Source organism: Blennius ocellaris, assembly GCF_963422515.1.
Source record: "Blennius ocellaris genome assembly, chromosome: 6".
In the NCBI taxonomy this organism is placed as follows: domain Eukaryota; kingdom Metazoa; phylum Chordata; class Actinopteri; order Blenniiformes; family Blenniidae; genus Blennius; species Blennius ocellaris.
This window is the reverse complement of record NC_137655.1, coordinates 17,583,146-17,601,917: the sequence shown is the minus strand read 5'-3', so window position 1 is coordinate 17,601,917 and position 18,772 is coordinate 17,583,146. Positions and strand designations below refer to the sequence as shown.

Sequence of the window (18,772 nt, the reverse complement as noted above, 5' to 3'; positions counted from 1 at the left end):
TGGAGTTTGACATCAGTGATATAAGCAAAGTTTTCTTTTAACAGTAATGTCAACCATACTTGAACAGACAAGTTGATTTGATGAAAGAAATATATGGTTTCTGAGAGTTTTTGAATTGTGGTTTCGCTTAAACATTTTTTTAAACAAAGGGGATTATGTGAATACTGTATGCCTCACGTAACCAAGGTTTTATCAAGAAATACTGCTAAAAAGCAATTGAAGTGGAGTTTAAATGTAATACTTATTTTAATAAAATACTTTATAGTTGAATGTATTGGAGATATTTATTTATTATATTTATTTATTATTTATTTATTTATTTAGATTTGTATTTAATTTTGAACAAGAATACAACAAAACATGTTCCAATTGATATTTACTCATGAATTAAAGATAAAAAGAAAACAAATAATAGACAATACAATACTTTATTATTTCTATGTATAATGACTTATCACTATTATTTCACTATTCATTAAAATTGCCACGTAGTTTTAGCACTGAATGTAATGTAAACATACGTTTAACATGTAACCAAACACGCTTTCATAAAAACACTTTCTAGGACCTTTTAGGACAAATTTAACAACTCAATAAAATGCTCACTTCATTATGTAATAAAATCATTATTTTGTTATAATCCGGTGTATTTCTCACATTTAGCCTGAAAACCATATGTCATCATTGTTCCTGTATTTTATAATACTTTTCAGTGATTATTCCAAAAGGTTAAGAGTCCGAATTTTCTTACCATTGGCCATTAGTAATGCAACTTAATATTACATTTAGACAAAAAAGAATTCCATTTGAAGAAACTGCAATGAGTTACAGTTTATTACACAATGGAAATTCATTACATATTCTGTTCAGGCTGTTTATTACAAAATACAGCAGATTATTACAAAATGTGCTAGAATATTGCAAAATATGTGTGGTCACACGTAATGAAGTAAAAGTGTATTCATTTTTGTTGAGTTATTGTTAGAATCCATCCATCCATCTTCTATACTGCTTAATCCTGTGCAGGGTGGTGGGAGCCTTTGTATGGGCGAGGGTTGGAAACCTTGATAGGAACCTGAAAAGAAAATCTTTCTTGCATATAGATTCCTGCTGCTGTTGCCAACAAAGTATTTGAATGTGGATCTCCTGAGGAATTCCGACATGAGGTTTACCTCTCGGTGTGAGATTTTAATAGGTTTGGTTGGATGGAACAAGTTTCTAAACTGAAGTAATTTGAATCAAGGTTTTTTTGATTCATCTCAATCCTGTTGCACTGATACTATAATCCGATTTGGTTTTCAACCCCTTTAACGCCGCGAGTTTTAAGGCTTTATTTCAATGGTAATACACCTAATGACAAGAAAAGAAACACATTCACAGTCGCTTTAGTTTCAATAATATGCAGCAGGACGGACGAGACAGACTTATTCATACCTTCATAACAGCATAGGTGTAGCAGAGTGCAAATATACATCAGTTCAGATTTCAGGGTATTGTTGGATACTGCTGTTTTTCAACTGGAGGTCAACCAGTGCATTCCAGTATTCAAACATCAGTCCATTATGTGCCTCCATGTCATTTTAATTAGACAATACAAAGGATGTTTGTGTTTTTTTATAGCATTATCATAGAATGCTTCATATATATTGTTATTGAATGAACAATTGTTGACGTTTAATGAGGTTGCTTTTTTTGTAACGTTTGACATGAACAATGTGGCACCAAATCCACATTTATTTGGCTCACATTGTATTTGTGAATTATAAAAACATCATATAGTCATCTAAACAACGGGCACTGATGATTCTTGAACATTCAATCTTTCCTTCAAACATTAAAAATAGTTGTTAATGAACTTTAATGTACTCATAAAAATGCATCTAATGATATTTTATAGTCCTCATAGGTGAAAATTTGCCTGGTAGATTAAATATATCATATTAAACAATAGTTTTGACACCTTATTAATAATATTTTATATGATCCTGTTTCTGTAATATAAGCACTTGATTAATGTGTATTTACTATCGATCAGTTAATTTTCTATTTGTGTGACTTTAAAGCGCCTTCGATGAAGGACGACCCCTGACATACCTTTCAACTGACAATGAGGCTGAAATTCTTCTCTCTGGTATTCCAGTAATTGCCCTTTGGAGAGTGAAATGTCAGTCCCTCTGTTTTGGAAGCCATAAATCCTGTTCAGAGTCACAAACGTTCCCCAGAACTCTTGAACAATATCCTGGTCATTTTGACTCGTAGTGATTCAGTGAGAGATTTTAGTATTTGCGTACAAAGACCAACTAAGCTCCTTCCCATCCAACTAGAAATGGTTAGATTTACTCTGCTGAAAGGTCTAAAACTTGAACATACCTCCAGCTAAATTTGACAGTTACGCATTTCTGCCATTAATCCTGTGGCTCCGTTCATTCTGTCTTTATCTGAGCTCTTGTCAATTGGATTATTGTTCCCTGGTGCAAATGAAATGCCAGTTCTATATCTTTTGCCTTTGACATTTCATGCTCATTATAGGATGAAAGATTTTCAATTAGCTTGAAGTCTAAGCAAAAAAAAGGTATTGACTTGGCTTTTGGAGTTAAATTGTCAGGAAAGATCTTTTCCTGTTCTCCGACAGACAAATTAGCTTAATATATAATGCCATGTGATATGAATTATGCGTCACAAATGCACTGATATTACTCAGCTGCGACTGGGAGAAACGGGGAAGAAGTCTTGCACAGCTGACTTCACGATATTCATCTTGATTTCTGTGGCATCCATTCAGACCAACGTTATATATCGGCTTCACTGACCAGAAAAGACAGGAGGCTGGAGAAGTGCAAACTAATCCAACCAAAACGTGAGAAATCCTTTAAATCTGGAGGCTGTGTTTTGGATTGTAACAATTTCCCTCACAATGCTGCAAGAGTCACACGTGTGGCAAAAGAAAAAGGAGCAAAAACAAACAAGCCATTTCACATTACCTACATTTATCCACTGTATGAATGTGAGGGGAGAAATAGGCAGTAATGGCCTCGCCGGAGGCAAACTGAAACAGATGTGTGCATGGAGAGCAGCTGCACAGCCATATATATTCCTCAGAAAGTGTTTAGGAAAGTCTCAGGAACTATTCACAAGTGACTGTTTTTTGTACTGCGCCTTCAAAATGGTTAAAGTCTCTCATTTGCTTTGATGTTTCATCTCTCTTTGAAACTAAGTATTTGTTGTTAAAGCCAGTGCGTAATAATTAATGTGGGGAATGTTTCCATCCTAAATCGCATCAGTCTTCTGAAATTGTATTCATATGACAGGAAAATGCAAAACGCATCCGAGACATATCGTGTTCATCTGCAGCAATAACGACCTTGAAATCAAATGTTTTAGCACAACTGGTTTTTTTTTGGCTCGTTCTTTAATGAAAGGTGAAGTAGACAAGCTTCTTAAAATGTGACCAAGAAATTACTTTCGATATTATTGTGGGCTCTCATCTTAGATATTTTTAAGTACTGGTCCTGTGAAACTAATATAACTTACGTTATACATAATCAATTGATCAATCACAAGCAGGGATGGAAGTAACAAATTAAAATACTTTAGTATAGTATAGTATTTTTGCATATCATTACAGTGCAGTACAATTTAATATCATGACATTAAAAAAAAGGAAACACTCTATGTGCTGACAATTAAAAAGAATTTGATTAGCATTTGTGCTAGGGACAAAATCTGGATGTTTTGTACAATTTATCGTTTCTGTTACCAAGTGTGACCTTGTGTTCTGTTTCCACGGACTCATGCATGTCTGAACACTGTCATAACAATTCTCAAGACGCAACGGCTGATTCAATAAAGGAAGAGGGAGCCGAGCAATAAACGCCCGTTTCAGCAAAGCGACGTGTGTCTGTGTCGTTGTGGAGAGAGCAACAATACCCATGAAGGCAGAGAACGGCACGACGTAACGTTCAAGTTCCTGGAAAGTGTTTTTTTTCCTTCTTTGTGGTTCTTCTCATTACCTGCTGTATGTGACAAATGTGTCTCCATCCAGGTTATGGTGAAGTAAATATACTGATTTATTTTAGTTTCTACTTTAGTTTTTTCTTTAGTGCCGCAAGACTCTAAAGTGCGAACGGTATAAACGGCACCTGAATTCATTCATTGTTATTGTGCAGCTTCTCACACATGTGCAGAGCTTTTTACTACGACCACAGTGGGCATGCATAGTGCCAGCATTTCACAAATATCCAGTTTTCACTGTTTATATACATAGACGTAGCGTGTTTAAAAAGTTCATTTGTCAGTGACTCTGCTAGCTTTTGGATTTTTGGTGTTCGTTTAAACCACAATTGGAGTTTGTTGTTTTCACCCCAAATTATCATAATGTGTAGGACATAGATTTCATAAAATTGAGTAGAATAGTAAGTTTTACTGCTCAACGTTGCTCTCCACTAAACAAGCGGTAACACCCGCAACGATATTCTTCATTCGGTTCGTCATAATAACAACATTAACGTGCACGTTACATATGTGCCTTCTGGAGATCAATAAACAGAGAAAACCAATAATTTAGTTGTTGTTCTTGGAGCATTTATGTGCAGTTGATTCTGGATGGGTGATTTCCAGTTATTTCACATCCATGGGAATCTGCTAGCTATTATGTTGCAGCATTGGTGTTTCTTGGATCATCACATCATTTTCTGCTTAATCTCTATTGGGTGTCAGCAGCTGGAGCCCGCAGCAGCAGTACAGTGTGTAAAACTGTGTGTGGCTGAACAACTATGGAATCAGCTTGTGTGCAAACCCTGCCCACTGTATGACATCAGACCACAGAGTTCACACCACATCATGAGTACAGAACTCAAACTTAGTAGTTTTTGATCAAAGTACCTTTGACTATATGAAAATACAGGATAAACACATTAATACCACCTAGTGAATATAGTTTTAATCCACATCTGCAAAATAGAACTATTCATTCTTTAATATTGAATCAAATAAATTACACAATGGATTAAATAGACTTTGCTGAGTATTCATTTTTTTTTAAAGAAACTTGCTCTCTCTCCATTTTGCTTGTCAAAATCAGTGCAGGCTTTGTGTATTTTTTTGATTTAAGGCGTATTTCACATATAACTTCTAGTTTTCATTCACAGTCCTTGCTTCACAGATTTGATGTGAAGTTTGTCGACACAGCTTATTATAACAAACATAAAAAACAGCCCATGTGCAATTTCATGAGATCAGGAGTGGGAATACATTTTAATTACATGATTTATCTGAGGCATGAAGCCACGGATGCACAGATGTCAGTCTATTTGCTGCACCTGAGCGCTGCACCGGACACAATCTGCATGATCGTGCATGTATCCTGCGGGATACAGAGAGATCGTCATGCTTTCCGCTTTCTAAATATCTCTTTTTCATCAAACTGACAATCATCTTTATGTCTTTTTTTTTTTTTTTTGAAGAATTTTTCTCCAGTTGGCTATTCTTCTTGTTGACTAATGTTCTAAAGCAGGCTGTTTTTAACCAGTTTTGATGTTATTTATCAGGCTGTCTGCATAAATTGATGCCTTTTACCTCTGCGGTCGTTTGAATATCAGTCACATGCCATGGTGATAAATATTGTTTGTTGCCGTTTACACCCTCGATGTCATTACATTATTTTTTGTGCGTGTTGACATGTATCTCATGCCTGTGATGGCATTTTTTTCTCTCTCTCTCTCGCACCCTTCCAATTGTCAACAACCTAAGCTATATTGAGGTGAAGTGTGTGAGCTTTTTGTTGTTGTTTTGCACTGGAATTGCTGGGATGTTCACAGGTTATTGCTCTCTGTGGAGAAACACGCCGCCACACTGGAAACTATCTGCATCGATTCTATCTGTTCGTTTCTCTTTAATTAGATGATTTGTCTCACTTGGTAACTGTAACCATCCACAACCTGTTTATTAAAATTCAGGGCAGCAACATACTTCTTGCTTTGTGAAAAGTTTCTCATGAATAAAATATTGACCAGCAAAAAAAAAAAAAGCCCTAACACACACTGTGAGTGGACTGTCCTCTCACAGCGGCTGAAAGTCAGACCTCACAAATAGACTGCACAAGGAGGCTGGGTTATTCTCTGATGCTTTTATTAACAGCATAAATTCAGAAATCTAGTTAATCTCATCGCCTTTGCAAACCTTTTCAAACCAGCAGAGTGATACAGGTTGGAATTGCAGCAACACCTTGTATTGTCTATGTCAATGTGGATCACAACACCCAGGCTCGGTGGCCTTCATCCAGACCGGAGTGGAATAAGGCTAAGACATGCTCACCTTCAGCGAACAGGTGCTTCTATTACTTTCTGGAGTTTCATTCAGTGGTCGGCCCTGTTTGAAATCGGGTGAAGCGCCTCTCCGTCTGATCAGACAAAAGAAGACGGAGTCGGAGAGCCCATGAGTGGGCGAGCGAATGAGAGAAGCTGCACTGAAAGAGCTGGATATTCACTGTAGCAATGATGCGTATACCTACTGCACAGCACATTGGAGTATCTGGATATGCTGTTGTAAAATAACCTGTGACATTAAGTCTCCAGTGGATGAATACATTTTGATCATATTTAAAGATAAAATATGTCCAAATATGAATCCCCCAATGTTGTAAATGTAAATGTTACTATCTAAACCAGGGGTTCTCAAGGTTTCGATGGCTGACGGCCAAATTAGGAACGTAATATTGTCCATTCAGAACACTGTATATGTAAAAACACATTTTGAACAAAAATTTAGTCTCGGCCTGTCGGCAGAGAACAGTGTTTCAAGCAAAAACGTTGTTGTGCGATCATCCACAGGGTGTAGCATTTTTAAGAGCTCGAAAACTTCTTTTTTTTCACATGGGGCCCAGAGTGTGAAAATTCTAAAATGCCAGCTCAGCTTTGACGTGTGGACTGGAAAAGATTCCAAGAAAACATCATCTGCAGAAAACAATGATGTCATCACCCCCTCTCCTCCCCATGGTGTTAACCTGATAACCACAACAATGGTGATAAGTGATATGATGGATTTCTCGAGGAGCAGGAGCATAGACCTATATAAAACAGAGTTATGTATATAGAAGTCTGTGAGCAGACCTCTGTTATAAGCAGCAGAGAGGAAGAAAAGTGTGCCTTACAATAATAAATCCCACTTACTATCTCCACTAGAGTATGTACTTAATTCATACAGGAATGTGAAAAATGACAATTTCGGTGTATTACAGGTGATTATGTGCTGGCTTATTTCTTCAGCAGGAATGATTGCCAAGCGAAGGTTGCGGATTTATTCAAGTGCTCTCTTCGCTCGTTAAAAGCTTACAATTACTCACAATAGAAAATCCAGACGGAATTACTAAGATGAAAAAAAACACATTAAAAAATTCCCAAAATAACTTAAGTTCATTTGCTTAGAAGACCTTTTTTCTTCCTCATTGTATTTTTGAAGAAACCAGCATTTGGTGAGTAGCATTTGGATTTTCCTTTCTGAACCCCCTCATTTAGCAGGAGCTCCAACAAGCCACAACGATTAGACAAGAGGTGTGAGTGACATGGCTTCAAGGAACAGCTATTCTTCACTACTGCTGCTCAGAAGCTTCCCTGTCATGGATTAAAAGAACATGAATGAAGCGAAAGAATGATTTAACGTCACAAGCAGTGGTTTTCAAAGTGCAGTGCTGGCCTCCCCAGAGGGCTACAGAGAGGTTCATATGTTGTGCAACAGCAGTAGAACTCTGGGGGTTATCATTATCATTTCTGATAATGATAGTTTCCTTTTAAGCATACAAATGAGCCCCATACAAGATGAAGGCAAAGATCATTTGTCATTTGAGACAATTCATTTTTCTTGAACATAAACCTGGAGGAGAAAATCACAGCTTGCCCAAATGTCATTCAAAACTTCAATTCTTAAGCTCTGATGACCAAATCGTGTGTTTTGCTTCACCACACATCGGCTGCAAGGTCAGTTTTGTGGTCCTTTTTCATGGAGGTCATCTAATAAATCCCTGATAAGTCACACAGCAGGATTAGTAGATCGGCTTACAAATAAAGCTGAAGAAATCAGTGACTGTGAGCTGTATAAAGTCATAGAGAATCTTATTTTTTAAAGGAAATAGTTCGATTTGACCACTATTTAGTCAGCACATACCTATTAACTCCTCAGCTGTTCATTTGTACCAGACAACAGATAATATTTTAGATTTTAATAAAATATGTACTGTTCACAATAAATTATTTAGTTTTTGGGATTGATATGAAGCAAAAGCATTATTGGAGGAATAGTAGTGAGATTTTTTTTTTTAGACTTTCAAAGTGGAAGTGAGGTTGGTAGGTCTTTAGATATTGATCTATGGTATGTTTCGTAATTAAACTCTCATTCTAATGCATATGACACATACAAATCCTAATTAACCGTCCTATTTTTGATAGAACTTCAAAGTGAGCAAATTACTCTCGCTCTTTTTGCTTCAGAATGGGGAGTTGCTGCTGACAGGATATTGACACGACCTGAACTTTCCTTTCAACATGTTCTATCTGCAGAATTCAAGCAAATATTGTAGAACATTCTGTGCTTTTTCTGGGGGCAGCCGACATTGAACATGTTGAATTTTACGTGCAGTGGCATCTGTAGCAACAGCACTGGTTTACATGTAGTTTTATAGTTATTTGCTTGCCTAATCACTCACAGTTACACGACGATGTGGCTGAGTGGATCTAATTATGGTTTCACATCCCACCTGTGCAATTATGAATCTGCAGAAAGAGAGAAATTTTGTAAAGGGGAACAAATTATTCCGTCTGGTAGCGTTATGAGCAGTGAGACATGTCACTGACTGTTTTGGCTGTCCAGATTACATCTGAAGCTTTGTGGTTGTAATGTGTCCTGTAATATGAGGCTTTCATAAAGTGCGAACAAGGATACTGACAGGGGGAAGCGGCTTCTTCAACATATTTGTGGGTAAAACGGTTTAAAGAGCCTTGTCAACACCCATAGACTAAAATACCATGACATCTCCAACGCCATTAGTAACATGATCTCATCGTGAAAGTCCCTTTATTGGATTATGCTGCTTAGTATAATTTGCAGCGCTGCACTCTATCAGCGCTGCTCCAATATATGGCTTTTATATTACGTGTCTTGCTTACTGTTTAGACTGCCGACATCTCTCATTTCCAAATTTGCCGAGTAATAATGGGAAAAGAACGAGGATGAACACTTCAGGCTTTATTTTTAAACAAGACTGAGTGTCTGCAGCCACATTTATTCCCAGAAGTCGAAGCACGCTGGCTTTCTAATGTGTTACGACGACAATCCGATACTGAGGTTTAGAAAGCACTTTGTATTTCTGACTCTTTATTTTGTCCTCTTATCTGAACACAACATACAAACATGGCTGATGATGATTAATTTGCATGTATTTTATCAAAATAATAGAGGAATTAAGATTTTTAAACCTGCAATGATGCATGATCCAAAACCATCTAAACCAGGGGTCGGCAACTTTTGTTCAAACTGAAACTTTAAGAGTAATGTGAAATGCCACTTGTTATAAATTCATAGAATGATTAAACGATCTTGTTGTTTGAACTGATTACTGTAGGAGCATGTCGAGTGTGCTCCCCATTGGTATCATGCTGTATATCCCAATGTAAGTACAACAGTTAGCATCAAATTAAATGGAAATATTTTTTTTTACATTTCACTCAAAATCACAGAATCCGAAAAAAAAAAAGAAGTGATGATTATTATTGTCTGGAAGATTTGAATGGCTGATTAGATCCTCTGGCCACATGTAACAAGTAATTGATACCATACTATGGGGTAATTAGTTTTTACCTCATGTTGGCACATCATCATAAAAAGTCATTTTGAAGGATATTTTTAGGGACATCAATGGCACATTTCAAAGCAAAGAAAATGTATCTAATCTGAATGTTGACACAACCAGAAGCCACGGGATGAATCAAGGAAATCAGTAGGATGTATCGTTTTGGATGCATGTTTTTAATTCAGAAATGTGCCACAACGCAGTGAGATAGTTCAGCCTTTGACGAATGGGTTCATGAATCAGCATCACTTTTCACTTTGGTTCACATTATGAAATACTGTCGACAAACAAATAGTCATTACCTGTACGTGACAGTAGATCAAATATGTGAAAACTCTTATTTTGCAAGTTATTACAAGGAAATGTATGCTGCTTGTAATTCCTGTTGCTGCAGAGTAGATTATTAATATAAATTCACATGTTCCTTGCCTCAAGGTAATAAAAACAGCTCAGGCTTCAGTGGTGGCCACATAGCATTTGTGAGATTTCAATGAAAAATGAATAATATTTGGAAAAAGTTTCCATGGTTATATCAGAGGAACTCTTCGTTTTACTGTCGACACTCATTTTAAAGTCAAAGCTTTCCCATGCACCGTGTCTTTATGTGTTACTTGTGTCCGTATGCATACACTCGAGGTATTCTGTTTTGAACAAGACAAAAATGTGGCCGAGGGACAACATACATTTTTCCCCTTCTTCCAGTTTCCTACCATTTCATAGCACTATTAGTTGGTTGACTGAACCACAGATGAGCTATGCTTTATAGAATCTGAATTGTACCAGAGCCATTTTTCATCCCGGGGAACTCTTCACAGGCAAAACGCTATAGATGGGCCTGTTCACTTCCCTTATTTGTCCTTGTCTGCTGGAGGTTGCTCCTGGCTGACATAGCCTGAATTTAAGTGGACATCAATCTCGATAAAGAGGCAAAGTCTGGAGTAGAAGTACCTCCTTCAGTATTTTTTTTTTCTTCATTTTTTTTTCTTCTTCTTTAAAACAGATTAAATAAAGCACGTTTCACCCAATGTAACATTAACTTGTAGTATGACACAGGGTGTGTGGTTGATGCCTTTCAGGGCATGGTGTCTTTTACATTTCTATGCCTGTATCCAGTGAGTCAGTCGCTTTCAAAAATAAATTAAAAAAAGCAGTGCTGAGAATAGAAAGAGATAGCTCTATCTGCATGGCTGTGGCGTGACGATAACAAGATTTCCTCTGGCTGGCCACTGGCCTATCTCCACGCTGCAAAAGTGATGCAGTGAAACTTTGGCTCGGAGGTGGCAGCCATGCCACAGTGGACTGGACTACATGCTCGCCTCATAAATGAGAGTCATTAATTCTCGATGTAGGTAAAGTTTTTCACATGCGGTGTGGGAGCTCCTCTTCCACTGGGACAAAGCCAAACCCTGGCCCCACTCAACCCAATCAGCAACTGTTCTTCTTTCCTGCTCTCTCTTCTTTCCCTCCGCTTAGTATGAAGACAAACTTCGCTGCTCTCTGTTTGTTGAGCCAATCTGATAAGTTGCAGATAAGTCACCATTGTTGGGAAAGATTGCCGTCGTCTGTGATGTTGACGGCACACTTCTATCCTACTATTATGAAATATGTTCCCAGTTGGCTTTGTTAACCTAAATCTTCACACGGTTTACTCTTAATTTCAGATATTTTTCCACGTCTGTTTGTTTTCTGTGCAGATTTACAGGCAGCTGAGGCAGCGGAAAGAATTCACACTCTAAACAAATCAACTATGTTTATATTTTGACAGTATGACCACATGAAATTGTCCTCAAGAAGTAGAAGATAAAAAGATAAAGCATTTAAACTGTATTCTCAATAATGTTCAGTCAGACATGCTGTTAATTTTGTCAGAAAATTTGGATTTAGTTTATACGTATCATCATCACTGCTAAAAAGCAGTCTTTCTTTCTGCCTTTGCAAAGTGTGATCCACTTAAAGACCATATGGTTGCACAGTGGTGCAGCTGAAACGCAACTGTATGAAACCATTTGGTAACGACATGATCTGTTTAATACGATCTCAGTGAGCATCACAGGCATTTTACAATTCACTGAGTAAACAAACAGAAAAGCTCTTCAAAGGCTCAGCCTGCCATAATTGAAAAGGAAATGGAACCAGAGCTGAGCTAATGTTTCTCAGCTTTTAGTGATCTTGAGTCTCGAATGAATACAGAACTGGACACTTCTGTTATCAAAGATTGTTTGTTTGTTTTGTCGATTCTGTCAGGCGCTTATCTTCTTTTGTGCCTTTAGCTCCCATTCCTTTTCAGTTTGTAGCTTTTATGTGTTTTTAACAGTTTCTATCATCAATTTTGTGTCTCTTCTCTTTTCTATAATCTGTTCTGGACAGTGGTGAACTGGTTAGGACTTTTGCTTCGGGACCTACAATACTAATTAAATTCTGAGTTAGTGCTGTTTGCATGTTCCTCATATCTGCATGGGTTATCTCAGGGTACCACACTTTTTTCCATAGCCTAAAAACATGAATCAAATGGCCGGTAGGTGAGTATTGGTGTGTTGACTGCCTCTGTGTTTTGCCTGGCCCCAACCCCACAACTCTGAGTTGGATGAAGGTATATAATGAAGGAAGAAATGTATAAATGGATGGCATTGCATAATTTGTCTATGAAGAGAAGACCACCCTTTTCTTCAAACACAACAAGCTACATTTAGACTGGGTTGTAGTTAAAATGAACCGTGAAGGGTGCAATGGGGTATGAAAGATGTAATTTCTCTTCTCTATCCAAATGTCAGGATGACCTTATTTAGTTACGAGGTTATGCTGGAGTCATTATGACAGGCTTTCTGGGGGAGGTTGTGTCTTGGGAGGTCTGTGGACGGTGTCATGACAGACTATCTAAGTCCTGTCTCCAGATCTGAGACTTTCACTGCCATGAGTTAGTGGTTTGGTTATGTCCAGCTCCCCGTGGCACGCCATTCAAACTCAGACCTACCATTATGGAAATGGTGGCACATCAATATGAAAACCCCCTGCGGTTGACAACACTTCAGCTCTGTTTCATTGAAATATCATTCCACTCACTTAGCCTCGAAAGGGCAACAGCAGTTGCCTAATTAGTCTGATCTGCAGTGGAAATTGCACCACTCACAGTTGTACATATTAATTACCCTGTATATAAGATCATATTTTAAAGCCATTAGAGGTGTTAATCGAAAGTGACGAAAATAAGTGAGGATGGTAATGTAAAGTGTCTCATGTTCAACAAGGCATCCTGGCTTGTGTCCACAAAATATTAATGAGCCGTTGACCTTTCCCGCTGCACAAGTAAAGAAAATGCTTTGCTTTCAAAAGTTGTATTAAATCAATGACTCATCAGCTCTCGGCTGTGTGCAGCATGGCAAAATTTTGTTGGCCTGATTGACTTGATCTACATGAAAATTTAATTTGCCTCAAGAAGAATTCATGCTTCATGAGTGTTGGATCACGGGGGGGAGGCTGGCGACGAATGAGAACACAGTGCCGTAATAATTTACCGTTAAGACTGTGACCTTACAACACACCAATAATTGATTTTGTTTTCTTGAATACTCAAACTATTGAATAAGTCCTGCATTTTTGTGCCACTCTTGGAAATATAGAAGATAGAGTGACATCCTCGAGTGACTTTCTTTTAAGTCAACATGTGCGCGTTTACATCAAAATGTGTGTATGTTTGCACCTCTTTCTCGACCCTCTGACACCTTCTTCCCTCTGTTTTGACAGATGCCATGCTGCTGGTGGCACAGCGGCTGGAGGGTCCCTTCAACATTGAATCTGTCATGGAGCCCATTGATGTCAAGATTTCAGAGGCCATCATGAATATGCAAGATAACAGTGCCCAGGTCTCCTACAGGGTATGTCAATTACAGGCTGTTTCCTAAAGAAGGAAAGACACAGACTGGTTTGTGGAAATCCAACTTCTTGACAAACTGAGGAAGAATCTTGGTGAAAGTCATTGTGAGCGGTGTGTAAGGTGTGGAGCACAAAATGTTCTAATTATGTCCAAGTTTAGGCCTTGTATTTGAATTATACGTTTCAATTTGGTCAGATAATCTTAGTTCAACTAACAGTAGTTAATGTGTTTCCTGTGTTTTACTGCATTTTTTCCCTCTGCCCACAAAATTGTAGACAGAAAGGAAAAAAAATTGTAGGTGGTTGTGAGGAATATCTTTCTGCCTACACCGATTTGGATGCCAGTTCCCATTCAAAACAAAATGCTTAGTTGGCTTTCCCATGGAACAGATGCAGTTTTGTTTATGGTGTAAGTATATGTGGTGTTTTCCCCAAAACCCTGTAAAAACTTAACTCCGCCATCCTAAATAGCAATGGCCACAGCTCCTGGTTGAATCACCTATCGAGGTGGTTACCTCTGCTTGACGTAAGGCACTGTCACACCAGTACTGTGGGGGGAATGATTCACAAAACCTTAACAAAACAGCATGTGTTTCCCTATTTTCTGCATCCAGAGTCATTGAAACCACTGACAGCTGGGTGCCCATGTTTTTGTAATTGCAGGTTTTTCAAGGTTGTGGCCAGCCAAAACCCGCAGGAATCACTCGGTCTGCTCGTGGTGTTTCGGATGTGTATAACGCCCGCTTCAGGCCCTACAGCCCGGAGGAGCGGCCTACCACTGCAGCTGGCACAAGCCTGGACAGACTGGTAAGGAAACAAAGCCAATGCTGCTGTTTTCAGGCGAGACGCAGCTTCAGTGTAAACATCATTTGTCTTTCTGACTTGACACTGTTGATTAAAGCTGGTGATTTGCCATCGTAAGCCCCTGGAGCCGGAAATTAATTCTTTGTACTTGTCCTCCATTCAGGCCCCTCTATCGATTTGTGTTTGTTAACGAATCAACGGCTTTACCCCATGAGGGCAGTGCAAGGTGTGATGTGCTGTGTTCAGTGCCCTTCTCATCTCCGTGTACTTGGCAAACAGAAAAGAGACGGATGAAAGGGGATGGATGGATTTTGTGAGCTTGACCATATCAATTGTTGTTCCTGAGCACACCTTCATTTTCTGTCAGATTATCTGTATGTTTGTTCAATGGGATCTTGATACATGGATTTCCATCTCAAGCAACCTTGAAATCCAAAATGCTGCATTGGGGTAAAGGTTAACATGAGTCTGACAGTCCAATTCAGCTGAGAGACAGTTCTCATCATGGATTACCTTTGCAACCACTGTGCCCTTCTTTTCTCCCCTCGAGCCATATTCAAAGTGAATCTTTCCGAACTGTGCCTCAGCTTGTTTGGTATTTATGACTGGAGGATTCAAATGAATTATATTTTTGCACCATTGACTCTTGAAAGGTACTGAATTATTAAATCTGTCTAGAAGAATGACAGCCTCACCCACAGTGTTTAAAACATGTACAGTAAAAACAAACATCTTGGTGCTTTGTGTCTGTTGATAATAGGTTATTTAGTTAATGGGTACATAATTTGAAAAGCTGTAATTTTTTTGCCATCTGGCTCTTGAAATCCCACATCAACAAATGGGCTATTTGTTTTATTCAATACTAATTATGGCTCTGCGCAATCTAATTCATTCTCAATGCATTTTTGATGTCTTAAACACAGCAGCTGCCTTTTTAGCTTTGTGTGTCCATCAATGATTTCTTCCACCTACACTGCATTAATTAAGACTTTCTGTTTCCCTGCCTTTATGCTGCAAACCAGAGGATTGTTTGGAATGCCATGCAACACAGTGTAAGGTTCAACATTTTATACTCATGTTATTGATGGGACTGTTCTGTAGTGCTGTTTTATATGATTACAGGAAAGAAGAATGATGTTTAAATGTTGTGTTGATGGAGGTGCCTGAGACACTTTTCAGAGCATTGGAGTTTATGAGTTAGCAAGCCCTGTGACCTGTAAATCCGAGAGGCAGGCAGATGTGCCAGGGGTCATCGTCTCATTTTCATCTCACAGGGGATTCAGTGTCTCGCACTCACGCTGAAATGTTTCCTGTGATTTCGCAGGAAATTCTGATACGAGGCGTCTTCAGACCTTGATAATGTGGTGTATTGTGGCATGGACATTGTTATTGCAAAGCATTTTACAGTCAAGCCTCTTATACCACAGAGAATGTTGAGCCGTGGTGTCCTCAGCTGGCTAGGATTCCTTCACTAATATCCAACGTAAATCTTGGTCAACCACCATATTTATTCGAGACACATCCCCATCCAGGACCCTCATTTCCGCAGTTAATAGAGTCAACTCCTTGAGGACTCTGGCCAATCAGCAAATGACCTGCTCCGTCAGAGCTGACGGAGAGCTGTGAGGAGGCGGAGGAGCGGTGTTGCAGACAGCATCTGTTATAGTGGTACAGTGATCTGCAGACTCCAGACTGTTTTGGAGAAGAAAAAAAAAAAAAAAAAAAAACCTGGGAAATTTGCTCGCTTACAGCATCCTGAAAACTGGAACCCACTGGCATTATGATATTTATTTCAGCGTAATATACCTTAACCCTTTTACACAAGCAGAAAATTCTATTATTAACATGCCTGAGGAGGTTGTGCTGATCTCACCACAGGAAGCTGCAAATTATGACATTTATGTAATAGGCTGTAACGCAAGTCGTTAGACTCATGGAAAGTAAGAAGAAGGAAAAAAACACCCACCTGGTTTGTCTTTTGGCTCTGTCCTGCTTGTACTGTTGAGTTTTAACTCAAAGCTACTCTGTTTAGATTTAAGCTTTACAATGAGTGTCTCGATGCTCATCAACATGCTATTTACAATAAAATTGCAATGCTGTACAAACTAAACTATGCAAATTAACATCTGATTGAATTACTTCATTTGCATTAACTTAACATTACGTTTGTGGCATTTTATACAAATTTTTCTCTTTCATTGGTATTTTTTGTCTTCAATCGAGGCCTCGTTCAAATTATTGATGTTAAAAGTTCTCCTTGGTGATTTAGTTGCCACAGGCTTTTTGATTTGACTGTTTAATCCGGAACAAATGTAATTTTGCACTACTCAAAGCCATCATATATTAAGACTGAAAACAGACTCATACGTTCAGCGTCTCTGTTCTTTGCTCTATCTTCTCCATCACAGTACTAAAAAGTGTCTTACTTGGCCTGGTTAAAGTATTGATTTTATTTAACATGAAACACCCTTGCCCCGATGGGATTGTCATGTTTTCCAGCCGCATGTCTGCAGGCCTGTCGTCAGCTTCTCATCCACATCGTCACATCTCCGCCGCTGCTGTTTCCTTCCTGATGTAGTTTCGTCTTCTCCTGTTCCAAACAAACCCCCTTTTTTTTCATTGCAATCGAATACTGGGAGTACTGTTTTATTTGTGTGCTCCCTTTTTGTGTGTGTTTTTGTTGTTTTTTGGGAGCAAAGCAATACTTTTGACATTATCAACTGTATGCAATGTCTTCCTCTCAACCATTATTTGCACCTGCAAAATAGTCTTGATTCAAATTGGAATTGCTTATGAATTTTTCTTTTTTTCTTTTTGCACCTATGAATGATTATAAGGTGTATTTTTAATCATTGGGTATAAGGACCCTCCTTCTTATAAGCCTGCATATGTCCTTGTTGCTTTTTGGGTTTATTTTGTTGTGAGGCCTCTTTTGTTTCGTGCAGCATTAGACACAACCACGGCCCAAAACCTGTGGTGTTTACCGGCTCTTTCTCAATCTTACTTAAGCACCTAACTGGAAATAGAAATCTCAAGGACCTGGCCACTTTGTTGATGTAAAGGTGCTTCTTTTTTGTAGAGGTTGTTTGTGCCGATGATTATATAACGTGTTGAGTACCAAAGCAAAGTAAAAGAACTTGTCAAAATGTTTGTATTGATTAGATTTTTGAGGTGATTTGTAATACTAGTTGTGCGAATTAGCAAATATTTGTGTATTTGTTGACTGTGGCTGAGTTTGTGGAGTGGGCTGTCTTTGGATTACACAGTTGAAATTCATAGCTTGTCTTGTGCCTGTGTCGAACTGTTCTTGAGCAAGACACTGAACCCCAAAGTATTCCCAATGGAGGATGACCACCTTGCATGGCAGCCATCAACATCAGTGTGTTAAGATTTGCAATGACTGCTGAAGCTTTGAAATAAAGCTCTATATGAGTAAAATCCATATACCATTTAACCGAATTATTCCATGTTAAAAATAACAACTTTTGCTTGATTCATCACAGATTAACAAAGTTGTACTTTGGGGTGCATCAGTTTTTGAATAAGCGCTGCCTTTGTTCATTTAATGAATGTGAAATACCCTCCCACTCCTTTTACAAAGTCTCTCACTTATGCTTAACGAAAAGACAAAAACCTCCAGATTTTCACTGGGAGATACAAGTTAATTGCTATTAATAAAGACTGTAATTACTCCCCAAATGTTTTTAAAAAATAAATCAACAAACAGCAGCTGTGTTTGCCTGACAAGTGTGTAGATCTCCCAAACTGTGATGCAGTGCAGCATCTGTCTGTGTTAAAAGTGTAACCTCACTGGATGTGCAGTGTGAGTCATATCAGGGACTTTGTGATTGTTGTAGTGTCCATGTTCTTGAATGAAGGAAAACAGCCCATCTTTTCCTTTAAGTGTTACCCACGACAAAAAAAGGGTCAAAATCCTTGAAAATGCTCATCAGTCATAGAAGAAAAACAAAGTATAAGTAGCTCACTGAGTAGAAATGAAAACATCTTGTCAGAAGGCCTTTACGTCTCAGCTGTGGAATAACTGGATTGTTTTTAATAGCATCCCTCGCATCATCTTATTATTTCTATTATTCTAAATACTTAACCGCTGTTGACATTTTCTCCACCAGACTGCTTGACAGAATGCCTAATTTGAGCTCAAGTGTTGCATTGCTCACCTTCACCAGCAAAACAGATGAATCTGTAATCGAAAACATGTTGGGTCTGTTTACTCTATTTTGTCCTTTTGTGATTATACAG

General features: G+C 38.3%; 1 protein-coding gene across 1 annotated transcript in view; it reads left to right on the top strand.

Moving 5' to 3' along the window:
• The window catches only part of LOC308131307 (glypican-6-like), a 91,393-nt gene that overhangs the window by 44,339 nt on the left and 28,282 nt on the right, over positions 1–18,772 (top strand). Inside the window, exons 5-6 of the mRNA XM_080498004.1 lie at positions 13,580–13,710; positions 14,372–14,515. Coding sequence (XP_080354130.1) covers positions 13,580–13,710; positions 14,372–14,515 — 275 coding nt within the window. The remainder of the gene's footprint in view (positions 1–13,579; positions 13,711–14,371; positions 14,516–18,772) is intronic.